Source organism: Scatophagus argus, chromosome 10, assembly GCF_020382885.2.
Source record: "Scatophagus argus isolate fScaArg1 chromosome 10, fScaArg1.pri, whole genome shotgun sequence".
Lineage (NCBI taxonomy): Eukaryota > Metazoa > Chordata > Actinopteri > Scatophagidae > Scatophagus > Scatophagus argus.
The window spans coordinates 21,910,229-21,937,561 of NC_058502.1; the positions used below are offsets into that span (position 1 = coordinate 21,910,229).

General features: G+C 40.7%; 1 protein-coding gene across 1 annotated transcript; it reads right to left on the reverse strand.

Moving 5' to 3' along the window:
• Window positions 1-1,020: 1,020 nt before the first annotated feature.
• Window positions 1,021-25,757, reverse strand: ndst2a (N-deacetylase/N-sulfotransferase (heparan glucosaminyl) 2a). The gene is made up of 16 exons (XM_046401508.1): window positions 25,603-25,757; window positions 15,872-15,933; window positions 15,165-15,220; window positions 13,394-15,059; window positions 10,124-10,211; window positions 9,647-9,801; window positions 9,088-9,273; window positions 8,336-8,464; window positions 7,496-7,678; window positions 6,990-7,086; window positions 6,779-6,902; window positions 6,452-6,626; window positions 6,097-6,267; window positions 4,945-5,054; window positions 4,730-4,832; window positions 1,021-3,087 (listed from the first exon to the last, which is right to left on the reverse strand). The coding sequence occupies exons 4-16, from the start codon at window positions 14,465-14,467 to the stop codon at window positions 2,962-2,964; spliced, it is 2,721 nt and encodes a 906-aa protein (XP_046257464.1). The 5' UTR covers window positions 14,468-15,059; window positions 15,165-15,220; window positions 15,872-15,933; window positions 25,603-25,757; the 3' UTR covers window positions 1,021-2,961.
• Between the last annotated feature and the right edge of the window lie 1,576 nt (window positions 25,758-27,333).

Sequence of the window (27,333 nt, forward strand, 5' to 3'; positions counted from 1 at the left end):
CATGTGTGTGGTTATTTTGGTTGGTAATCCTCCAATTGTCTCTTTCATTATGTCCCAGGCTCCACGGTGCTGTGTGGTGACTGCTGTCTGTCAGTGCAGAGGTCTACAGTCTCCAGCCTGCCCCACCGAAAAGGAACATTCTTTTGTTTTGGATCCAAAGAAGGAGTGGTCTGACCTCAAGTAAAATCGAAGAACTACCCAGAGTCTGCACTTAGGTTAATAAGGAAGTATTAAAAGAAAGGAAAGGTGTATTAAATATAGTTACCTCTCATCATACAAAAACACAGATCAGCTACAGTGGAGGATTCTCCCTGCACAAACCAATCAACTCTACAATACGTCATGAAGAGGACAGCACTCCTTTTGAAGCAAAACGAATCCTGGAACTAACTCGTAAGACCCTCACAATCGCACAGGCTGCAGACTGTCCACAAGGGTGAGCTGTTCAGTCACCGTCACACCAGTTTTACACACACTAAAGTGTGTTTGTATGACACAGGATAGTAAGCAAGTGTGACCCATGCAGGAAAATGATAACTTTGTTTGCTGGATGATATGTCTGTGATGAGACAATTTTATGCCTCTGGTGATAATATAAGAAAATATATTAAAATAACATAAATGAATGAAATAAATCCACACAACCAAAACAATAAATAAGATGGACAGACTCTTAAAAATTGCACTTAGCTAAATATTAACATGTGGCACAGGGGTCATTCATTAGTTTACAAACAATATACTGATAATCCAATTTTGTTGAGTCATGCCCATAGATCAATAAGATACGGAACATATGTATTATAAATCAATAATGGAATTGACAGGCCTACCTACATGCTGTTTGCACAGTATAAACCACATCTGATAACACTGCAAACTTTTCGGTGTGCACAAAACCCCCATAATGGACTAGGATATAAATGACATAAGGACATAAACTGAACTGAACTGAACAGAAATGGTTATAAACAAGGAAGTGAGTGAGGTAAATAAAAAGATGCAGCCATGGAGCCATTGTTTCCAACCTCCCTATGTGTTTATTAGAGATGATACAGTGTTGGCCTTTTGACATTTATACAAAACAAACAGAAAACAAGACAGCAGCTTCTCATTCATCTCCAAACTGGCTCCAACGTGTGTTTTATTGTCCAATAACATTCGTGGTAACATTCCTCAGATGGACACAAGTGTGTGTGAGTGTGTGTGTGTGTGTGTGCGCATAGTGTTCTGTCTTGGTTTCTCTGAAGATATTTGACATGTAACAAGCTTTTTTTTTCCTTTTCTGAGGGTGTAGCGCACTTACTGACTGAGGCGTTTATGCCTCTCTCACAGTAAAACACAAACCCACACAAGGTTTTAAATCGCTGTGGTCCAGGGCTACACCACATGAACACAGCATGTCAGGATGACTGCAAACAGCTGTTACTGTAACTGTACTGTACTGTAACTGTAACGGTGAAGATCCTTTTCGATTGAGGACAAAATAATAGCAAATAATACTGTGAGGACTATGCAAGCTGGTTAAGGTCAGTGAACATTTTTTAAATTCAAGTCGAGTTGCTAGTCTGTGAAAACATTTGGGTAATGTCTTCTAGAGGAGTTTGGAAGATGCTTTGGAAAAGTATCGGATCATTTTCATGTTTTAAAATCTGTCTCTTTGGAGTCTCCCCCAACTTTATAGAAGTGCAATCCTAAACCACTGGGGCAAGGTAACATTTGTCCCCAGTGACATATGTACATTTACAGTAGACTGTTTTCATTCAATAACCGTGCTCCTTGTCACTAGAAACACACCGTCTCGTGTAAAGTTACTAGTAACTGATTGAAAATAAAGTTAAAAAAAAAAAAAGTTTGTAACTACTAACACTAGAAGGCTAACAGCTGAACATATTTCAACTGTTTGTAACTATTCTTGTCCCCTCAGTTTGGTATCTACAATCGCGTTTGATGTGACGTTGCTGAAACAACTAAAAATCCAGTCCTATAAAAACAACCTTTGCTCAACAGCGTGCTGGCTGATCCATTTGTTGAAATATGGATTATTTACTATGCTATGTAGGCTAACAGTCAGTAAGTACGCAATTTAAAATACCAACCAGAGAATGGGCTTAGCACATGGAGTACAGTCAATCATAATTTAAAAAAAAACAAAAACAAAAACATCTGTTTCCCTGACAGGATGTTCATGTGGGGCACAGCCTGGACCACATCTGGGCTTTAAGCAAATGATATTTACATTGACATGTTTTCCTATTAGCCAAAACCATTTAAAAAAACCATGAGGACAAAAGGGACGTCAGCCCCCTGACTGTTGGCTCGACCTGCAGGGTAATGTGTGTTTGTAACAGAGAAATGTGGACTGTCAGTGTGTACCGTCTGCCTCAGGCTGCTGGCCACTTTGTTTCCTACCTGCCTCTCAAACCTAACATGTACAACTGCTTTTGAAAAGCTTTACAATCACTCCTGTGGAGAGACGAGATTTATGTGTGTGTGTGTGTGTACATTAGTCCTGTACCCAGTCACACACTCACATTGGCACAGTCTCATCCTTAGAGCTTCTGTCCTCACATTAAGGCTGTCTGACATGTTCTTCAATAGCCTCAGCCTGCTGGTCACCCAGTCCACAAGCTCCATTAAAAAACATCCAGCACACACCCACTGAGGGTGAGGACTGTCCAGTGCTCACAGGAGCAAATCAGGAGCCGAGTCCACTGGGATGCTTCTCCAAAGGTGACCAACACTTCAAGATCTCGTGTTTTACCGTCTTCTTTTTGCCATGGAACAGGAGCACCGGAAACATCGGCTAAAACCGTGTAGCTCTTTCAATGCGTGCTGCTGTTGATCCCAGATCAGGTAGTCCAATCTAATCCAGAGGCAAGTGTTGGCTCATCCACAGACTCCAGTCCTTTCTGTGGTGTGTCTGTGTCTATGTATGTGTGTGTGTGACAGCATGTGGCCTCAGCTCCAGCTCGTGCTCTGGAGTTCTTGGCGGAGCCAGGACGGAAGCGGTTGGCCCAACCGATTCAGCAGATGCAGCAGCTCCATGTTGTGCTCACGATAGTACTCTGCCAGAAAGGCACGCGACTGTACACAAATACACACAGACACACACACACAGATGCAGGGAAAGGTCAAACGTCAGAAGAACTAAAGTTATATACAACATAGCAAGCTTAAAGATGCAACGATATTCTTGCCTCTTTGAGCATAATTAAGATAATTTCATTGTTTCTCCAGTGTTGCTGATAATATCAGTCTCTCTTTCATTTACTCATTGACTGCTGAGTTTATTTTTTTAAAAAGCCCATAAAACTAACAACGTGTTACCTCTACCCTGTGGCTTTCAGCTATAAGTCCATTGGTTGACTGTTTACTGGATAATACCACATGAAAGCGCGAAAGCCATATATCAACAACATCCAGAAAGGTCAACGACTCATCTCAGATGTTAAGAGCGCAACGTTGAAAGGCAGAAACTGCACTGGTATGGAGGGTGCGTTTGTGCCCATCGCATGCGGAACTTGCACGTCTGAAGGGAGCATGACTGCTCAAAGGTACAAACAGGTTTTGGAGCCACATGGGCTGCCATCCAGATATCACGGACACCCTTGCTTATCTCAGCCGGTCAATGCAGAGCCACAGTCTGCATGTGTCACAACAGCGACTCTTTGTAGAAAAAGAATGCAGGTACTAGACTGACCTGTCTGCAGTCCACACCTGTCTCCAACTTATGAAGTGCAAATATGAAAACAGAGGCCCCACACTGCTGATCTACTAAAGTTTTATATGAAACGTGAGAGGGAAAGAATTTCACTTCACAGACGCTTACGTGCCCTCAGTTCCCAAACACATACTCTGAGTGTTGTTGTGTAGGAAAGGTGATGTAATGTAGCGGTAGACATTTTTAGGGGATGTGTTGCAGGTGTTAAATCCACAGTGAGTGTGTACTTACAAAAACAAGTAAAATCTGTCATTTTTGTAGTGTAACAAACTGAATACATGTCAGGTGGGATTCATCCTGTTTTCATGTTTTACACACCTGTCGCTTAAGCTTCCAGCAGAGTCAGAGAGTGAGGAGGGAAGTCCAAGAACGTGACCACATGTAATGTGAATAAAACTTTAAAACATCACCTCGTCTGAGTCACGTCATGAACGACCATCTTAAAACAAATGAAGACAACAACCGCCATGCTTCCATGCTGCTAACCCTACTGTTTTGTTTTGAGAGACCCCCGCTGGCAGAAATCAGACCCTGCGTGTTTAACGCACAGGTTTTGGTAGATATCCATTACTGACATTATTAATATTCCCAAAATTTCCAAGTTCTATTTAATTTTTTTGAGTCATCATACACCTTAAATGTAAGCACATTTTACTTTTAAACATGACCAGTTAGCTAAATGATTAGCTGTTTAAGTGAGCTGAATGTTTATATATCATTTCATGACTGAGACTGAGAATCGTCCCACACTTATTTCCCTTCGAAATGAAGTTACTGAAAATATATCACATATATGTCAAAAAAAACAAGTTGAATATTATCAGACATGTCTTTAAAGTTGTCCAAACAGGCAGAACCAACCCAGCTCTGTGTGTTTACTTGAAAATGCTAATACCAATTAATTGGAAAGCATTAGCAAACCAAACTTAACCTTTAAATGTTACTATTTGCACGTGTCAGTCAGTGGGAGAGGCAAGGTGTTGAAGATGTGAGGCGTACATGTACCTCAGAACTCATCTCTGGGTACTTCCTGCCTTTACTCTTCCCCAGACATTTGGCTCGACCTCCTTCCACCCGCTGACACCAGAAGCCTTTGCTGTCATCGTACCTGCAGAAACACAGTATGTCATTTTACAGGTAAACACCTTTCACACATGCTGCATAGGAACTTTCCTGTGGTCGTGCGTGTGTGTGTGCATGTGCGTGAGGTTGTTACAAACATTAGAGCCTGGGTGTAGTTGAAGATGGGAGTGACACCGAGGAACCTCTGGATTCCCTCCATCACCAGAGCTGGGTTGGAGCGCAGCAGGGCTCCATCCACGATGTGCAACTACAACAGACAGAGTCCGTGTCATGCATGAGCCGTGTCTGTCTGACAGTGCTGGATGAGATTTTGATGAGAAGGAATCACTGTGCTTCCATGACATGAAAGAACGTTCTGGATTCATTTGAATCCTACATTGTAGATTTGTTTGAAATGAACTAGTCCTCCTCAGGCAAATTACCCATCCAACAGGAACACCACTGTCATCATAACTGCCATATTCATACCCGAAGAAATCTAGAAGAGTTTATAAATAACTGTAGTTATATGGCTAAATTCCAGTGTGAGGAAGGATCTTGACTGGTACAAAATGGCATCATGCTTTATGCCAAGACTCAGTCAGTCTCCATCTGGTCGACATCACAACTGAAGCTACAGACTGTTGTTACAGCTATTTTGATCAGTTCCAGATTTATACATACATTTTGAGTGTGATGTTCAGTTCAACAGTTATCCAATTTCTAGTAAAGTCAAAGATAGTTGATTTCTGACAATTTGGATTTTTGCTCATAGTGGTGGCTGGTCGGGGGGTTCTTATTGGCTGATTTATGAGCTAAATTTACTGTTGTAACAGTACTGCAAACTACTGTTATTATATTAGCCTTTGAAAATCCACTATCAGGGGGTTATTTATGCATTAGTTTATGTAGGTTATTTATTTATTTTTTTTTACATATGGCTTAGGGAACAAGAACTACAGTTTCCCATTAAATTAGCTTGATTCAGCACTTCCACAGGAAACAGATAAGCAGCCACATAAATGTCAGGTCTTGCTATGAGTGGAGATTTATCTCAGAAACAGGCTGACCTAATGCATCTCCACTCCTATGACCAATGTGCCAATGCCAAAACATTTTGCAACCAAACAAATAGGGAATTCATACACAAAGTAAATACACAGAAATCAACAGCAAATTCAAATCGGTCCAAAAAATGCTTGTGAAGCGAGGCATTAATAATATGACACAGTTTCCATGTTTTAAAAAACAAAAACAGCTGCATGGACATGAATGTCACACTAATGTCCACCTGATCGGGTGTTTGTTACCTGGCTAGGCTGGTAGTGCTGCAGCCAGCGCTCCAGGTGAGTAGCATAGGCCCCAGGATGAAGGCAGCGTCTCTGAAGGGCCTGCAGGTCCCTGGGGGCTGAGGGGCCTGCAGTTACTACTGCATGGAATGTGCTGTTGAGGGCAGCGGGGTCCTGGTGGGCCCTCTGGTGCTGTGGTCATTAAAACACACACACACACACACACACACACACACAATAAAGAAACAATAAAGAGACCCTGAGCTGCTGTGAGGAGTCTGTAAATCCTGACACAGAATTGGATGTGTCCTCAGTTTAAAAGCAGTGTGTGTGTGTGTGTGTGTGTGAGAGAGAGAGAGAGAGAGACAGTTCCCACCTGGTACCAGGAGTAAGCTCTATCAGACGGGTTGATGAGCACTGCCAGGATTTTGGCTCTGGGAAGCAGGGCGGCAGCTCTCTTAGGAGCTGCCTCTGTGTCAAAGTAGTTGGCACTCTTTTCGAACATGAAATCTGTGCTGACATTGGAAGGGAATGGGAAGAAGTCCATGTACCTGAAGAAAACACATATACAACAAGTGACAGTTATCTAATGCTAAAAAAAAATAAGCAACCCGAAATCATAACTGAACCTTAGAAAATAAGACATCTGCTCAGGCTGCCACTTCTGAAGGCAGTGCACAGTGTGTGGAAGACCCGTCTTTACCAGTCAATCCCATTGTCATAGTTTGCTCCACTGAAGAACTGGATCTCCTCAAAGGTGGTGGGGCTGGGGAAGGAGCTGGTGACTGCTGGGTGCAGGCTCAGGAATGAATGAAGCGCTGTAGTGCCTTCCAAATAAGACATTTATCACAATGAAGGGAGAGTTACACGGACAAAGAGGACAAGACAAAGCGCAGGCAGAGACAGAGTGGTACCTGTTTTCTGTGGTCCAATGACGAGGAACTTGGGGAGCCGGTCGCAGGTCTTCTCTTTAGACCAGATGTCTTTGTGCCTCTTATCATGACAAGGGTTCTGAAAAACAATGAGGCTCCTCTCACTGTCTGATCACATCAGGAAGCAAACACATTCAACGCTACACTTCAATCCCAGTGTGCACAAGACTGCCTCGCATGGACATTGTCACATGTCAACTTTGCCTGCCTGATTAAAGATTCAAACCAGCTTTTAAAAACCCTTTAAATAAAACTGCTAGTTGAAATGTGAACTCATCTGTTTACTTTCACCAGGACAAAAATTTTTAGATTTTACTTTATTTACTTAAAATGATTTACTATGATTGAATTATGACTGATATCCTTGTCTCTCTATTCCTCTCAAATATACATTACAAATGACGAAAATGCCCAATTCTAATCAAGGAAAGTTTGATTCAGAAACCTGACTGCACACTGTGCACACAAAACAAAATGTATGTACTGACCTGCCAGAGTGGATCTCTCTCCTCAGGGAAGATCTGGAAGTATTTCTCAGCGAGTCGGACAGGAGGCAACGTCTGCAGCTTGAGGTTGGTCCAACACTGGACAAACTTCACCAAAGACTCAAAGGTGTAGAGACCGAGCCGATCGTTTCCATAGTTAGACAGGTGGGTCATGAAGATACTGATCTGGATTGAGAGGACACAACGTGCAAGTTAGTTTGGAGTGTCGTCCGCAGCCAGAATGTGATGCGAGATGATGGCTTTTGTGATAGCCTACAAGTTCAAAGAGACAACGTAGGATGCCTGCAACGTGTGTGTTACAGTCGCCATCCTGTGGTGCAGACAAGACACTGCAGTACTACGCTGTTTATGTTCAGATTGTTTCAGTCATTTATTTCTAATGTCGAGGTCTCTACTGCAGGCGCTTTAATTTAGAGCAGTGAACAGACTGGAACTACTTAGTAGGTGTCCATTATCAGGTATTAAATGGCACCCTGCAGTCAATCAGAACCGAGTATACACCTAGATCATGGTATAAATCAGAACATCAGTCAGGATCAGTCCTGATCCTGACTGTGAACACACTCCCTAAATATTACCACTCAAGTTTTTCAGCAAAAGCTTTCAATAATTAAGCAGTGTAGAGCACGAAACATGTTGACATGCAGCTTCTTATGGTGAAACAAAACATTTGTTGACTGAACTTAAATTTGAAGTTTCAGTTCACTTGCTAAGTCGAACTATTTGACTATTAAATCCAGTCCCATGGCAGACCAGTACAAGTCATGTGACTTAAGGTCCAAGTCAACAGCTCTGGTGTGTGCATGGTGGTGGTATTCATACAGGGTTTAGGAGGACAGTGAGGAAAAGTTCTCCCCCTCTGATGCTCTTGTCCAGTTCCTTTGAACCTCCTGGGTATTCGTTGTAGAAGATTGTATGGGTGAACAGACCACAGGTCTGCCTGGGCAGCACCTAAAACACACAAGGAGCTCATTAGTTCAGGGCAGGAATTCTACCAGAGCCAAATGCCCAGTGAGGTAGATGCTCTGGTGTGTGGTCATAATGCCCCCTCTACTGCATGGTCTGTTTGGCGTGCCCCATTTTCAACTGCCAGTTGTGGCCTTAAAATAAAGGATTTCCTCGTTTAAAACTGCATGCAAAGCAGCAAATAAACAAACTCATATTACAGTCCAAGTACTCATAAGCTCGTGTTTAAAGCCACATAGTGATACCAAACTAGCCTCTTTCTACTGCTGAGATTTGCAGAAAATCACTTTGGATGTGTCCAGGGGATTGACCCTATTTTTCCCCTGATGCCACATGGTGAATTATGAGTTATGAATCATTGTTTAATATGGCATGTGAGGGGGATGTGCTGTTGTTTTAGGACTAAGGCACAGGCAGACCAACCTGCACATATTTAAGATAGGAATCTTAATTTTTGAAAGGGCTCAAGTCACATTCCAACATTCTGGGAACAAAATGCTACTTTAGTGGGAGCACAAAGAGCTCCATTAGTGGCTATGTGTGTCCATGTGGAGAAACATTCACCCATTATTGCAACTGCAAGTGCTGATAAAGGACTGCGAACTGACCTGGATCCCATTGTGGATAAAGCCACGGCGGTAACGAGCTGGCCTCAGGTGGGGGTATTCCTCAGTGCTGGTCACCTTGATGCCCCAAACAGACTTCCAGGCCTCATAGAGCTGGCTGTGAACTGGGTAAACCCCAGAGTGGTGCGGAGCCACTGCATAGCCCATATCTGTTGGGATGCCATGCTCCTGAAGAGAGAGGAGGTGTGGAGTGAGGACAGGATGAGGACAAATACTCGAGGAGGTAGCAGTGTGGACAGGCAAGAAGTGAAAGAGACAGTTATTGGTCAGGAGGCAAGGAAGCAGATACATTCTAGGTGTGTACTGCTGGTAAAAAATGTCCAGCATTTCTAAAAACTTTGACTTTTGCGACAGATATCTATATGAGGTCCATTACACAAGACACACTACCAATGCAGTGAAACCACACACAAATTCTCCTGATACAAAGTCCTTCACTGAACATGTAGCGACATATCTACATACTTCTTCCACTATCCATCGGGCTGTACAATGTAAGTACACACTGTGACGCTGTCTGCAGTGTATTATTGCTGCTAACCTGAGCAAAGATCTTGTTAAGCCTCATCTGCTCAGCCAAGACGCTAACGTTGTGAAAGAGGTGAGGCTGCATGTGGCTCCACATGTGAGGGAACCACCAGAAGTCCATCCTATGCTGCAACAACATGTCATCTCCCCGATCCTCCTCATCAGTTCCTGAGAACATGCACGCATGCGCACACACACACACAAACACACACACACACACACACACAGAGTTTTAGGAATAAGGAATAAGTAGTAATAAGTAAGTGGCCTGATTCTGATTAAACACTCTCTTTATGCGAGGGACCAATGTTTTAAATCTGTGAAAAAGACAGCACTGTTGTTAAGATTGGTACTCAGTATTTGTTCATTAATGACATCACTGCTATATTTTTTTAAACTTCTCCCTTCACAAATGCAAGGCAAAGATCCAAAACTGTATCACAAAAGAATATTTCAAAGAGGAAAAAAAAAAAAATCTGATGTCCCATACCTGTGTGATAGAACTTTCCTGAAAATCCCAAGTTGAAGGTGAAATTAGGGACCAGTGCTCTCAGCTTGTTCTGAGTGTTGAGCAAAGCCTGCGAAAGGATGAAAAATACACCCAAGTTCACACTTATCAAACACAGTATTACTTTATTTGACAGTTATTCAAGAAAATTATTAACTATCGTCGTGCAACCTTGCTGATCCAACAAGGTGAAGTAAGTTCTGTAGTGCTGGTTGAACATAAAGCAATATACCAGAACTTTACATTGATACTGGTCCATTTCTGTTGATTTGTGTAAACTGTAACAACATGTGTTAATCTTTCATTTTATAGAGAAACTCCCTTACAAAATCCAACCAATACAGTAAGTGTTAACATTCTGAATGCTGATATGCTGTGCCAAAATCACATATGCATAAAACATCTGCGAGCTCATGCTTCATTTGTACTGGCACATGACACCGGCATCCTTCCTGTTGAGAGAGACTTCCCTCCGTCTATGTTTGTGATGGGCCAGTCACAACCAGGTCTGCAAGATTTCTAACGTCTTGCTGACCTGGAAATCGAAAGTGAACTGAGAGGTTCAAGACTAGTATGCATTTTGAATTACTTAACTGTTTCTGATGAAGACACAACAGCAGTGTCAGAATTCAGGGGCTTCTAATTTAGCAGACATGCAAATCCATTTCAGCTCAAAGCATTCACAGGGATTCCCCTCAATGGCCCACGGCCCATCCCCCCCCAGTCTCACAAAAAACCAGAATGAGCATGTTTTGGCTTACAGTCACAATACATCCTAGTCAGGTCTATTACAAGACAATCAGTCACTTATGGGAAATTTAGTTGAATTCATTATTTTAACAAAAGGAGCAATCATGACTGCCTGGAAGAAATTACAACACAGCACAGCAGAATATGAAAATGTACAGAGAGAAGCAGGGCAAAGACCGTAGTGTGATCACCCACTGATGGTCTTCTGCTGTTCCGCATCTTCACATTTTTGCAACCCCCATAAGTTTCACTTCTCATACACAACTTGTACCTTAAAAGAGGCAAATCTGTCTTCATTCACACCATGTCAGCAGTATTTAAGCAGTAGGACTAAGGGTTTTTTGACTTTTCTGATTCAAAGCACCAAGAGAACTCCAACTGTCTCCTTAACTCACGATATTGTGGCTTTGACGGTCCTGAGCAAAAAACACACATGTGGGTACTTTTAAGGTTGTGATTTGCTATCATTTTTATCTTTACCCACACAAAATCATTGGTCTTATCATCAGGCAATGCAATTCGGTTCTGCCAGTTTTAGTTAGTGCAGTCTTTTCAGGTAACTCAATTCAACTTCCAGCTTTGGCAGTGTTACAATTTAGCTTGTTTAGCTCTAGCATCCAGAACATATTTCAGCACTTAGCATCTTCAGTCAATGCAGTTCATCTTCAAATCTTTCAGACAATTCAATTCAGATTTCTAAAGCACATATCTAACAACCAACTGTAAGGTGCTACTAATGACATTCATGATGTCCTGACACCTGTCCTGACACCAATCACTATTGCTCAACCATAATATTTTCTCTCTTACTCACACAGCATGTGTCTATGAACTTCAATGATAGAGCTACTTCCATTTATACCTAGTACTAGTAAGACTACTGACATATGCATCAAACACACTTAAAATTTCTTGAGCAATGTTCAGAGTTATCTGTGACCCCTAAAGGAAAGCTCAGCCTATGCCCCTGCTTATCTGGCACTCATTCATTTTCAATTTAAGATGGGTCCCTTCAGTCAATGAGACTGAACACTTCAGCTTATGATAAATGTAAATTCTACCTCCTTCACCATGTGCAGCTTAGAAGAAGAACTCCACACGTCTAAATCAGTGCAGCTATTCTCTCGATGAGCTTGGCCATATCGAGCTGTTGCTTTAGACTTGTTACTCACTGACTTTCTCTACTCGGTGTTAGTGAAGCTTCCTAATGTGGACATGATGGTGACAATTGTCAGATCTGAAGAAATTAACAATATAAGAGACTATGAGAGAAGCTTTGTCACACATCTCCATAAATGCTAATGCGAACTTTTCAAACTTCGAGCACTGATCCTCCACCCCACTCTCTCCACCCATACTTACAGGACCAACTGGTGCTTTTGCACAATAATAGCAGCAAAACCATTTATGCTTTGATGCCATAACCAAGTAAGGATCATTCACACATGAAAATGAACAACCTTATAATTCAGTTTTCCTGTGAGGTAGTTAAATTACAGGAACGGTCAGGGTATTTTCAATCATCACGTGCGATATAGAATAATATTAGTTATATTAGTTTGCTGATATTAGTTGCTGAAGGAAGACAATACATCACAGTGTCAAGGTATAAACCAACTGGGACAGACTGGGGGGTCATTGTTACCATATGGTACCATTTAATGACTTCAAAACTGCCTTTGAATAAAGAGATGCTTAATTTTTTTTCATGTTAACAATTAATATTGTTTCCCCTACTTTGCCTTGGGGGGAAGGCTTGCCCCCCTCATTGGGAGGAAAGAAAGAAATACTGTATTCATGTTATCTTGTGAATTCATCACACTGAGAGACATTATTTTTAAATCTTATTTTTGTAATTATGATTTTGTTTCTGTTCCCTTTTCTTCTTCTGTAAATACTGTGCACAACAGTGTACATGTGGTTATACCCTACTGTGAAGATTAGTCTTATTTAACACTATCTAACAGTAAGTATATGGCATACATGAGTGTTTAGTCAGTTGATCTGTGACTGATCCTTCCTGATGCTGCTTTCACATGCCACATAACATGCTTTGGGAAACGATTGACACTAACAAAATGTGTAAGCAAGGGTGTAATTATTTGGCTTCAGCATGCATAGCTACTGGGATGGTACCTTAAATCTGCAGTAGCCACTTCTTTTCGGCTGAACTACATCAACATATTTTTAGTTGATATGCTGAACTTATTATCACACCCAGTAATAATAGAACAAAATTTAAAAAAAAAATCACTGCCCCAATACTCCCTCTTTTAGCTCTGCTTTTGGTCTCTTCCAACTCATCACTATAAGTGACCCTTTTCACACTGTCATCTGATACATAAATGTGAACTCATTGCTAAATTACTGTTTCAGTGCCTTCCTCAGTATACAAGCTGAACTCCTCTAAAGATACATAAATATGAATGCATGTCAACATCTCACATTGACCACAAAGCAATGTGAGAGGCAACTCTCATGTCATTGACAAGGCTCACCCACCTCCACATCTGACACCTTCATACGGGTTCCCTCTTTGCCAACGAATATATCATCCACGTCCACCAGGATGTGGCGGTCCAGGGACAAACAGAGTCTTTTCCCTGTCAAGTAGGCAATTGCATCTACAAACACTAGCTTGTGAAGCCAAAAGTTGAGATTATTCCCAAAAAGGACTCTTTGAATGCCATCATGGAGCCCCAAGTCCTGGACAACTGTGGCATGGAGGGCCCGCAGGGGGCTGGGTCCAAAGTGTGCTAGTACCTCAGAGGATCTAGTACTGGCCAGAAGCACTGGCTCATAGGTAGAGTGGTTTGACTGGAAAATGGTCCAGTCATCCCCTGGTAAAGGGCCCTGCTCAACCTGGTTGGGCTTGGTGATGTAGAGTAGAGGAGCATTGGGATTGATACGGTAGTCCCTGAGTCCCAGGTGTGAGTGTAGAAAGAGGGGGAAACCTTTGAGCTGTGCACTGAGAAGCGAGTTTTCATTAGCTTTAAAGAAGCCAATGACACCTACTCCATACTCGGCACAGTACTTGTCCAGCAAGTCACGGTTCCATGCGTCCAGATTGACATATTTCAACACATTTTCATAGATGATCAGTGCGTAGCGTCCACGATTATGCTCCGTCAGTGTGGGCATGTCACCTTTACCCGGAGCAATCTCTGTCCTGTAGTGGAAGCGGCTGGACTCTAATATGGCTACGATCTCCTGTCCCAGCTGGGAGTAGATGCTCTCTACAAACACAAGGACTACAGGCTGTGTCCTGGAATTGTCCACCGCCTTCACCTGTCGTAGTCGGCCCTGGCGTGAGGGAAGAAAAAGAGGTGCTCTCTGAACACCAGGCTCTCCTCCGGCCGCCCCAGTACTCGCTCCAGGTGACATCCCCCCTCCTCCACCACAGTCACTGAAGGGTAAAGGGGGGGCCTCCTTGATCTTGGGGCTGTTGGAGACATAGTATGCTAGGAAGGCCATTGACAGCAAGCAGAAGATGATTAGTGCCAGGATGAGGCGGTGAAGCTCCAGCTGGCGGACACCTCTCATTAGCTTCCACACACCCAAGCCTGCACCTACCATGGTGTTGGAGGGGAGAGGCAGGACTGGGCAACAAGCAGCAGCTGGGAACAGGGAAGGGGTGCAGAGAGGTGGAGTAGGACTGAGAGGAGGGACTGGAGGCGGAAAATCGCACAGTAGATGCTGGCACTGAGCTGTGCTGAGGAATAGCCATTTACACTAGGTCACCATGGCCAGCATCATCCATTACCTGCTCTCCACTTGTCGCTCTGCAGCGTAAAAAAAACCCTCTCAGATGACAGAATGGGATGAGGGACAGAGGGAAGGATAGATTACTTGATAGATGGAATGTCAAATATAAAGTCAAATGTCAAATAATGAGAGAGAAATTGAAGTTGGCTCAGTAACAGCTGACACAAGCAAAGATGGTCTCTCCTTGTGGACCAGCTGGGTCCTGAATATCAGGTCTACAGTTCAGTCTGCTTGCTGCTTGATCAGTTCTCTCTTTCAAGCAGCTGTGCAGGTGTCTCTACATGTGGATGTGTCCATCTGTATATGCTTGTGTAGGGTGTCTGTGCTGGTGGCCTGTGTGTCGGGGCCGGGCCCCCTCCGGCCACCTAGCCTGGACATCCCCCCCCCAGCGAAAAAAAAACACCTAGAGGATGAGAAGAGAGAAGGGTAAGAAGATGAAATAAGAAAAAAGGAATGACTCAGAATTACCTGACTATATCTGTTGTTGGATTAAAAAAAAAAGACTCACCTTGAAAACACAAAACATAAATCTTAAAACCTTCTGATCCAAAAAATGAAAGACCCCTGCATGAGACAGATAGAGGGAGGAGGAGAAAAGAAACAGTACTCCTTTATAAGGCGAATAACAAGTCTCAGCTCTGTTTAGTTTAAATAACAAATTTAAGAAGCTGCATACAATTTGAGTGGAATGCAGACCTTCAACATGAAATGAGCACTTCAAGGCACGGATGGGCGTGATTAATCATGTTTGAGTTATCAAGTATCACAAAAAGTCAAAAAGGTAAAATACAAGCCCGAAATTGTTCCTGAACTCATGTAGTAATAAACTTTATACAATCACGTGTCTGACAGAGCGATAAATCTCACCCCATCCTCACTTGTGAACGAGGATGTTCTATCATCACACTATCATCTGTTACCAATCAACCAAAATGTTTATGTCCCAAGTGCATTACAGTAAAAAAAATGAGCTTGTGTGCTCTGCTAATAAATGAATAACAGCTTACAATTACTCTTTGTAGAAATCTGAAAACAAAAACACTAGTCATGAAGTTTCCATTAAACTCAAATGTAAATAGTCAATGTTACTGGAACTTCTTGAGCCATAGTTTCCTGGTGTGACACCTCTGTGTTGGCTGTTTTCTTGTTCATAACAGGTTTACATGCAGTCTGCCAAAGTCACTCTTTAGAGCAAAAAGTATAAAGTGTACTGACTTGCTTGGAATGGCTTTTCCTCCACTGTCAAGAGACTTTCAGCTCAACATGGCTTAGAAGATCTGAAAAAGCAAAAAGACAAACGTGTTATGATTAGAATGGGGTGAGTGATATGCCAGTATCGTCGATAGCTGTGATATTAAGAAATGAACCACTGATGTAATCTGAATTACACATTTATGATAATATGGTGTAAATAATCCAGCGCAGTTGATCTTTTGTTTACCAGTTCATCTGGTTGCGTTTTCACTATTCATCAAGTCAAAGTGTTCTTTTTGTACAGTTTGTACTTCCCTACACTTGTACTTTACTTGTACTTTACTTCCAATTCATTGGCTAAAAAACAAAAAAAACAAAACAAAACATAAAAAAAACACACACACACAGTTAAAAATGAATTTGATTGCTAGTGTTATTTTTTTTTGGGATCAACTAATATGTTTTATTCAGGGAAGACGCTAATTAATAATGAAAGAGACCAATAACTGATGTTTGAATCAACATAGAGCACATATGCAGTAAAAATCAAAATGTCAGTATCAAAATTTAAAGTAAGCAGTGACAGAATGTAGCTAAGTACAATTTATTCAAGTAGTTAATTTCAAGGGTCTTGCACTTCCTAGAGTATTTCTATTTTGGTCATAGTGATCATGTAGTGACAGCCATATCCTGATGTTTGTTTCAACAGCCACAGAGAACAGCAGCTTAACAGCAGCAGAGCCCACAATGGATATATTTTACTGTGAGTCAAATGTTGACTTATATATTCTTTTATCCATTCATCCTTTTTCTATATCACCTAGCCGTCAGGGTCACAGTGGTGCTGGAGCCTCTCCCAGCTGACTACAGGTGAGGGGCAGAGTACGCCCTGGACTGGTCGCCAGTCAAGCGTAGGGCTGACACACACAAAGAGCTTCCATACAGAAGGAGCCCAGACTGGGATTCAAACCGGGAATCCTCTTGCTGCAAGGCAACAGTGCTAACCCCTATATTCTTTTATCACAAATTAATATTCTATTTTTTATGTTAAACTTTAGACAAGGCTCTCTTCAGGCATCATCAGAATACGCTAAAGCAAATTTTATAGCATAATAAATAAAGTTATTAAACAACATGGAAAATGATCATGTTCATTTTTTGGCAATGTGGCAATGTTACAGCTTCATTGAACTTTGTGCAAAAGAGGTGTGTGTATATGAGTGTGTTTGGTTGACTGTCCAGAGAGCAGCACACTCTGTTCCACCTTACAAAATGTAAATAAACGTATTTATTCAGTGTATTTTTGTTGGGCATCAACCTCGCGTTTAATGTTCTTGTCCAGGGAAAAAAAGACCTGAAGGGTAAATAAACGCTTCATGATGCGGTTACTGCCATGAGACGCACACAAAGACAGAGCTTAGTGAAACACAGCTGAAATGTGAGCCTCCCTGCGTAGGTTCAAACGAGAGCAAACCCGTTGCATTCAAATAAAAAACCCCAATATCGCGATTCAAATCTTGCTCACAATGTTAACTACTTTCATGGAGCGCAGAGCAAAGTTTTGACGAGTGGGCATATGGAGCACAGAGATGCAAGGTGTCAGATTCATTGAAAAGAGATGGCAAACCGGTTTGTAATTTGGGATTTAAAATTCACTCCGTATTTGTGCAGAAAGGGGCTCAGCAGGCAGACCAAAATTTAGAGCAGTGCATATTTTTAATCAACAATAAAGTTAATGAATCAAATTGAAATATATCAGATGGCAAATATTAAAGGACCTGGATAGGGATTGAGACATCTCTATTGTTGTTTTCATCTTTGTACCAGTGTTGTGCCAATTCACAGCAACCTCTGTGCGATGCGACAGTGTGTGAAAACGTGACGTCAGTGGCTGCCTGTTGTGCCTGTCTGTCTCCTCACTTTGATGTCTCACTTAGAGCAAAGAGAATCAATAAGTGCACTTCATCATCCAGCAGAGAAACAACATCCCGTCAGCGTCCCCTCTCCATCTCAACGCTGATTACCATTCATCTACACACTGAACGACGTTCATTAGCAAACCACTTCACTTCAGCCCGTGTGACAGTGACAGGCATGGTGCTTATAATAACTATTTTCTTTACTTTCTCCAAGGTTCCAGTGCACCAGCAGTGCTCTGTAATATTGGCGGGGGGGCACAGACCAACACACACACGCAGCAGCTGTTCTTCTAACTAATATTATGAGACAGTTTACACAGAAAAGGCCAACGTCACCTCTATCCGCCAATAACACACACAAATCTCTTAGTCACTTAACGGACGTGTTTTTGTCCCATTGCGGTCATGCTGGTATATAGTATTGTATGCTAAAGTATATTAATAGACTTCGTCAGTTAAAATCAATCTGCTGTAATCACAAGTGGACTGAGTGCTTTTGTGGTTCCAACTAGGGTTGGACACCACTAACTTTGAACAGAAGACGTTACCTGTGATACAGGTACCGAGCTGTACCTTCTTTTCAGTACTTTACTCTCTCAGCAACGACAAACACTGGCAATGCGTCAAAGGAGAGAGCTGTTCAAAGACCTGGGAGAAGTCAGAGAAGCTGTTTTTATGCTGCACATTTTACTAAACCTTGGGGTAGTAAAATGTGATGTTTGTCTCTTTAGTTATCGGCTGCTGGCATGCTGAGTACTGGTGTTTGCCAATTAGCTGTTGCACTTTCAAAATGAACTGGTGCCAACCGTTTAATATTACATCATCAGAAGACAAAACAACCTCTCGAACATAAAGTTTTCATTTAATTACTACCAATGATATCATTTCAATCATCAGGGGTGGGGGGAAAAAAAAAAATCAATTCATTTAATGAATTTACCTCAGTGCTAACATATAATGGGAATTATCCTTAAGGCACATGCAGAAATTAGCACTGCGACTGCAACAGTATTTTAATAAACCATACACATATTCTTCACAATGCTTAACATAAAATCATGTGTGATCATACCTGAGATTTATTGTGCTTTGTGGAAATGAACGTTGAGCCGCTGACTTCACCCTGCTAACTCAGTCTGCTAGTTTGCTACTACACTGATCAGCTACAACAATCTCAAAGGATCAAAAAACTCAAACTCAATTCACAATAGGTTCATAAATTCAGATGCCACTATGCGGATACTACTAGTTGCAACCCAGGAGAAGGCATCACACTACAGTCTACAGCTTTCCATTTTCTATTTTCTTTATTATTGTAAGAACATTAGCTTGATAAGCAGGAACAGCTAAATATAGCAATTTACTACCAAAAGCATATACATTTTTCCATTCTATTGTACATTTTCTTTACTACTTTTATATGCAGCCAAATCCAGAGTTTGATTCTAAAAGACTGACCACATTTTTGCGCAATGACCATTCATGGCCCAGGCAAACTTAGTCTTATTTATTTTTTATTTTTTTAAAAAAAGCATAGCAGATCCAGCTCCTGACTACTTAAGACACAGACACAAGACTGAGCTATCAGCTCATTTCACTTTCAGATAAAGCAAAATGGTGTATTTGCTACTGTTAAATTGTTCTTTTAGCCACTGAAATCTTTGCCATAACCAATCTCCTAAAATCAGTAGCTTTAGTAGTACAGAGAAAAGTGATTTTAAATTAATACCCATTCATTTTAACCTAGTGGTATTTTGAATGTTTCTGACAAATACAAGACATAAAAATATGGGCATAAAATAACAGTTTCGAAGGTTTTGCTTTCATCTCATACAGGCCTAACAGATGTTGCAGCAATCGGAGAAAAGAAAGGCTTCATCAGGAACTCAACGCAGGAAGGACTGGTGCTGACAGAAATACACTTCACCATGCAACCACACACTGCACGGAGCAACACCACCACCACACTGTAAGAGCACACTTTGTGGCTTTGATGATTTATTTACATATAGGTAAGCAGCCAAAGGGCATTCAGTTAAACATGCTGCTTTATTAGAATTGTACTATATTTGATTAATCTATCTACATGCTCTTGTTGATACAACCTTTGCAGAATGGAGCATTTGTGTTTGAGTTGAATAATTACTAGAATGTGATGAAAATGTTCACACAGCATTTCAACATGCTTTAATGACTGAAAAGTGTTCTTGTGCATTGTGTGCACAAGATGATCATTAAGATATCATTTTGTTGCTTCAAAATCTAAACAAAAATGAATACACTTAATGTACAGCTTATGAGCTTCTTTCATCTAAACCATCACTGAATCAACTGAAAATGCAAAACATACTTAAAATAAAATGAAGAGACACACTTCAAAAAAGAAAATTCCTGTAAGAAATCTATTAACTAACAAGCAAAATAAGCAAACATTTAATCATTTTCAAGTTAACGGTTTTAAATCAGAGCATAAATAAACAAGCACCAGTTCCATAACATTAAAGAACACATTCTTCCAAACATCGAATAAGAAAAAGGAAGACGACCCCATGAGCAGAAGTCCCAGGACAGTTAAAGTAGCACAGGGTGGGGGAGCAGGGCTGAGCAAAGCTTCCAGCACAAACTATTCATTACAGCCTACCTGTCGTGTCTTAACATGTTCTTACACTCCTTCTCACTTTGCCCTCTAGGTACACACTTTTCACAGAAAGCCCTGGCAAAGCCCTGAAACCACTGTTTCTCTACAAACACACACAGCTGAGATGTTACACTGACCAATAATAGTATTCAGATTCACTTGTAACACTTCAACCATCCCAGTATGTCTTTGCTGTAGCACTACCATCACTAACAGCTATATACTGCTACCTTTAGGGCATGGTCTACCCACAGCTCCTCCCAGGAATAAGGTGGTGGTGGTAGTACAACACTCCATTACTTGGACCAAAGTTTATCCATAGTTTAGTTTATTTTACTACAATACAAAGATGGTAGATAGATGTTTTACTCAGGGTAGACAAGGAAGCAAATATATTATACTCCAACTGTATTTAGTCCATTACATAGATGTCTAGTTACTTTGCAGATTTAGCTTTTTAATATAAAAGATAAACTCTACTATTACTGAATCCAATAATCACCCATGCCAATAACAGGTCTCTCCCTGCTACAGAGGAACAAGTAACATGAACCTTCATGGAAATTTAGTAGACTCAAAAGAAAAACATTTGTCTTTCAAACATTGTGGAGTAAAAGACACAAGTTTCCAAAAAAATATTACTCAAGTAAAGGACTGAAACTCAAAAAATATACTTCATTACCACCCCTACTGAAGTAGGTGCATTGTTTGTGCAAGTATGTGCATTGTATAAGATGAACTCAGTGTTCTGAAGTGGAGTCCTGATGAGTGTTTTTAAATTAATTCTCATAGCTTCATAGGAATTCAATTTTGAGCCCTAACTGATTTTAGTAATTAATTAAACATGCCATTTCAAAGTGGATTCCTATGATATTTCTCATGATGTGGCCTGTAACTGGGACTAGTAAAGTTCAAACTTGAACAGCATGTGAAAAATGGGATCCTGAAGCTCTAAAATGTGGCGAGCCTCTGCTGTGATGGAGGTGGTTGTTAAAATTTAGTCAATTTGTTGTGTCTGTATGTGCAAAGGCCTTGCCTTCTGTCTGTACTAAGCCAATAACAGCATGCAGGGTGTGAGGGCACGACAAAACATGGCAAACCCCATGTATTCAGTGGGTTTTTCCCACTGGCACTTCTGGTTGTGCGGATTCAAACCATCCTGCACCAATCTGCATTTTCAGTATCAGTTAAACCACACCAAGTTGTACCAAGCCATGCCTAAGATGGAAGGAACTCTGGAGCGAGGCCAAAGCACCACGGCCCACCTCCAGCTGCGTCGTGGCGACATCTTGCAGATCACAGTCAACCCGTGACAACCCTCCTGCAGCAAGGGTTGCTGAGCTTCAACTTGCACAGGAGAGCAGAGACAAAGACATTTTTAAAGGTTTCTGTGTGTTCAGCTCTCAGTACTTCTACAGCTTCTACCTGAACCTCTGTGGTTTGGAGTTCAGTTTCTCTGCTGTGGCCCTGTTTGCAATTTAACATCCGTTTTATCTGACTGGTTCATTAAGTTGGTTTTCAGCTCTAGGAGTCATGTTAAGTGGTGAAAAGTAAACATCTCCTGATTTTTCTGCTTCATAATAAAAGCCTTTGAGTAACAAATTAAAAAGGGAATTTTATTGTAGGAAATTTATATGAAATTAAATGTGTTCAACACCAAATGATCAGATCTTTGTTGGCAGCCTCAGTACTGCAGAGAAGACGAGTATAAGCAGCAGATATATTTTAGATGAAGAGCTGTAGACAACAGCCTCTACAAAAAAAGCTCACCTGTAACAGGTAAACAACTTCTCTTACCAAATATAAGATGTGATGGAAAAACCAGGATATTTTGGCTTCATGTTTGTACAGTGACAAGAAGGGGAGACACGGCGTCCATCTTTATATACACCAATGACTGAACACAATGTTTTTTCCAGAGCTGATAATGGAAGGAGCTAAAGAGTGAGTCATCTCACTCCCTTCTTATCTCTGTTGAGAGTTCCACATATGCAGTGCTGATCAGGTACTGACCTGAAGGCCAGTGGCAATATTTTTGTATACTTTTATATACCTTTTACTTCAGTCTCTCCTTTGAGCTCAACACTGACTGAATGACGTTCGAGTGGTGCTTGAACGAAAATGGAACGAAAAGTATCATAAGTGAGCGTAAATGTCCTTAAATTAGAACATCACAGTATCAGACCAGACCATCGGTGACAATTACAGCGTCCATACATGTGTCGTGTTTCCACAGCCAAGTCAGTAGCCGAGTCAGTAAATACTCGTGAGATCTACAGAGTCCTGGTAATGAATGCTGATACACCCTTTCCCACTGAAGATAAATGCCAGATGTCACTAGGTGTTTGTCCAGCCTGAAAGGGGTACAATTTAGTGTCTCAACATTCTGCTCACAGAAATGGTATTATCATTGTCAGATCTTACAGTTTCTGTTGCCAAATGACTGTAATGTACTGTGAGTTACTGCTAAACTACATAGGAGGTAAAGAGCCAAACAACTGGCAACACACAGAATAAAATGCCACCTGTTAAAACCTAACACAGCAATTTTGGCCTATCAGTGCAATTTTGACATCTGGTCCAAGCCACAACTGAACACTATAAGCTTTACAAAGGCAGATCTGTTGCTGTCCCAATGTATTTGGTTACATGATATTGTCCAGGTGCTCATGTTTACTTAAGCTCACGTGTGCGCTGTCCCTGTTGTCCCTCTGTTCCAACCCAAGAGCAAGTATACTGTACACAGTGCTCCAAATGAACCCTTTGACTCAATCTTATTTTTTAACGGCCAAAGTAATGAATTATAATGAAAGACAAAAAGGTACAATACCTTTTGGGGTCAGAGCAAAATTTGAAGCTACATGTATACAGCAGATTAAAATCCATAAATTGTAATAGTATTGCCAGAGATATCAAGCAGCTCCACTTACCATAGGGCAGGGTTTTATTTGCCTCGCCCTTGTCCACAAACACCATCTTCCTGTGAAAACCACCCCAGGGCCTTCCTCTTAATTATCAAGTGTTATCTCAGACATCAGTGAAATGCTCAGTACAAAAACTTCAGTCTACAGCTCACCACTAACTGAGTCTCCACTCAAAAGAAAGAAAAGAAAAAGTCACCACAGAGCAGAATATCTTTTTACCTCACTCTCAATGTGCCACTTCAGAGCCTTCCACAGGATTTAAATTCTCACAGAAACCAGTTATTATGCAACACAATGTTTACTTTTATATTAAACGCAAAGATGGTGAGCTAAATGAGTCTTCATTGTGGTGTTAGGCTATGTTACTTTGGGTAGGCCTATCAATCTAGGACAATGGGAATCACAATCTTCCTCTCTGATGGCTGATTCTTCCTGCAATAGCACCGTTTGTCTAAATGTGTTTGTTTTTCCATGCTCGGTCTGGGGTTTTATGGATGACAAATCAGTTTGTTAAGAGATGGCAGACTTTGGCCAAGAGAAAGGTAATTCAGTGACTATTGGCCAGACTATCCTTTCCAGATATTTAGACCGAAAACAACACAGCAATAGAATTTAAAAATTAATACAATACAGCCTCTAAGTTCAATTTGAATAACAAACATTAAAACACTGCACAGCTGATTATATTAACTCCTGAAAGCTTTCATTGTGACAAATTTATGTCCTGTATCTTGAGGCTATCTAAATTGTAGAATTTTGCTGAATATAATCTAGCAGAACTACCACCTGACCATGTCTAATGAACTAAATATAATAAGAGGTCATACGAAACAGAAACAACGCAGATATTTTCTTGGTATCATGTTTACAAGAATAAGCAAAAATAACAAAATTCTTATTTAGAGGATATAAGGGGATCTATGTGTTTTCATTACCTTACCCACAGAGTCCACAAAGCTCTTCTACAAGTATCAAACAAAAGAGTGAGACGAAGGGTATTCCTGCACACTGGACCTTTAAATCAGCTAATACTTTAAAAGTGGTAGTAGTAGTAGTAGTAAAAGTAACTTGAAAAGTTAGGCCTACACTGTAAAGAATACGACCAAGCATACTGTGTCAACTTTAAAACCTAACATTTTCAGTATTCATAGGTGGGATCTAAATTTAGACAGTAATCAATGTATTGAGTAGTTTTAAATAGTTTTGGTACTTTCGGTACTGTCACATACAGATACCGTAACAATTAAAAACGGTACTTTGATAGTTCCGGCAACCTTACAGTAACAAACCATATTTAAGTGATATTCACTAAAAGTTGGATTAAACGTTTCTTGCATCGGCAATATAATTGCAAATGAACACCTTACACCTTTCAGCAAGCCCTTTAAACAGATCACTTTTCACTTTTTCACTGTAATCCACTATACGAATCTAATTCCTCAGATTATGCACTAATTAGCAACATGCAGTGTCCAACCGGCGACAGATCATCAAGCGCAAAGAGATTTGAGCTGCAGTTATAGCAGTTATACTCCGACGATAACTTGGTAAACGCTTTGTGTTGAAGCTAAGCACTGCTCTTGCTAGCAGTGTACTACCAGCAGCTCTGACTGCAGCGGGCAGCCAGTAGCCAAAACATCTAACCTGGAGCTGGGCAGCTCAACACAGCTCCCAATTTGAGTAACGTCAGATACCAAAACACTGCCTCCAGCTACACTGATGGAAAATATTGTGCTCCACAATAAATTATACACAGTTATGCATAATGAAAGCACACGCATATCAGTGCCATCATAAAAAATTCCATTCCATGAATAAGATATTAAAAGCAACATGAAATAATTAGAGGAAACTTTATTTTTGCAGCCAGCAGCTTTCCATGAATTCCACCTAGCATATTAACAGCTAGCTTACGATGCAAAGCAACAGTCTTACCAGACTGAAGCTCACGTTAGCATAGCTAACGCCTGCTTTCAGTGGGTGATACTCTAACCTGCACCCATGAACAAACCTATGACCTGAACATTATCTGCTTCGTGTTTCATCTCCTCTATAGTTCCAGCATATCCATGTTTTTCTAACATTAAGGAAGGTTCCCGGTACAAACTCCATCCCTGTAATCACCGGGATAACCAGCACTTGGAATAACGTTAACGGTAAAGCTAGCCACTGAAGCTACGACAGCTATTCACAGAACTCCGCACAGAAAATGGGATTCGACTTTAAGACAATATCACAAAATATGAAATCTATCAGTGACTTCGGACTTACCAGAATTCGTTCTTAACAAACGGCAATCCAATAATAAAGGGAAGATAACAACCTTCAAGGTTTAGAGTTAAAAGTGAACTTCTGCACGTCGCTACTCAGTCCGCCATCTTGGATCTATTGGAACCCTGGACTCAACCAAACCTGGCATACCGGGGGAGGGTTTAAAATTTAGCCCCCTCAAATTATTTATCCAGTCTTGTTATCACAAACCAAAGTCCAAATGAAGACAGCACATTCCCTCCTGTTCTGGAGGGATTTAATCAGTGTTAGGGGTATTGTTGACATACTTCTTCTCTTACTTTATATTACTTATGGATAACCCCTGAGGCCACGGCGGCCACAATGAAGTCGCTGCAAACCTCGCGTGGGTTTTTTCAACCTTACAGATGTGCAGTGCAAAAAAGTTAAATACACCTTTGAACAGTTTGTGACCAGCTTTTATCAAATGACATAACAGATGCGCAGGCATTTGTCGCAGGAACATTTGCAAAATATTTATCAGTCTTATCCTTACATTATTATTTATATCTTGTTTTATTCTTTTATTTTTATTCTTGTAAATACTTTATTTTTTATTATTATTATTTGCTATTTTGTATTTTGTATGGTGCACAGAAGAGAGAAAAAATCCTGAGTCAAATTCCTTGTATGGTCACATACTTGGCAAATAAAGCTGATTCTGATTATTATTATTATTATTACAAAATAAATAATCGGAAGATGAAAACAATACTGTACTTTTTAGAGCTACTAAAATGTTAAGTCATGTTTACATGTTTAAAATATTTTAAAATATTTACATATATGTTATCATCACAACATATTTGCTTTGTGCCAAAGCGAAATGTCATTTCAGATCTCAAGCTTCAAGGTTTGCCATCATTATACAATATAGTATTGCACAATGAAATGCACTTGTATCCCCTCCATGACACACACAGAGACAACGTATAAATAGATATCCAGATGTTGAAATTCAGATATAAACAAAATTAAACAATAAATACAATAAAACTTTATTGATCCCCGGTGAAGAAATTCAGTTGTTACAGGACATTAAAAGGACAGTAATGAGTAGGTCTACAGAGATAGAAAGACAGAGAAAATAACACATATACAAAGCCAAAATAAGAATGAAATAAAACTCTTAAAACTATACAGGAGCATTTTGAAACAAAATTACAAGGTACCAAACGGAACGAAGCTGGAGTACCTGGAGAAAACCCACACAGGCACGGGGAGAACATGCAAACTCCACACAGAAGGGCCCAGACTGGGATTTGAACCTGGAACCCTCTTGCTGTGAGGCGACAGTGCTATCTTTAATTGATCTGTGTGGTGTGTATGTCCCATCAGAGGAAGAGCCCAGAGAACAAACTATGCCAAAGAACCTTCCCAACAAGTATGATGATCCAAAGTATTTGAAATTAACTATGTTTTAATTATTATTATTTTTTTTATCTCCACTAAAGAAGTTATGCTTTTGGTTTGTTTTTCTTTTATTGTTGTTTGTTTTTATGTTTGTCAGCAGCCTTGTTTTAGGAAATTTGGAGGTGGAAGGATGTAGCATGGATCGAGGAAGAACCCATTCAATTCTGGAGAATCGAATGAGGCAGATGCATTTTCTTTTTCGCTTCTTTCAACATTGCAAGATGAATAAATGCCATACATGGTAAAATCCAGTAGATGGTGGTGAAGTTCAATAGTAACAAAACATAGCCAGTTGTAGAA

Coding starts and splice junctions, on each gene's coding strand:
- ndst2a (XM_046401508.1), bottom strand. CDS start 14,467: ATGGTAGGTGCAGGCTTGGGTGTGTGGAAGCTAATGAGAGGTGTCCGC. Junction 6,627..6,778: donor TATGACAATGGGATTGACTG/GTAAAGACGGGT, acceptor TGTTTTCTTCAG/GTACATGGACTTCTTCCCAT. Junction 5,055..6,096: donor AGCACTACCAGCCTAGCCAG/GTAACAAACACC, acceptor TGTCTGTTGTAG/TTGCACATCGTGGATGGAGC.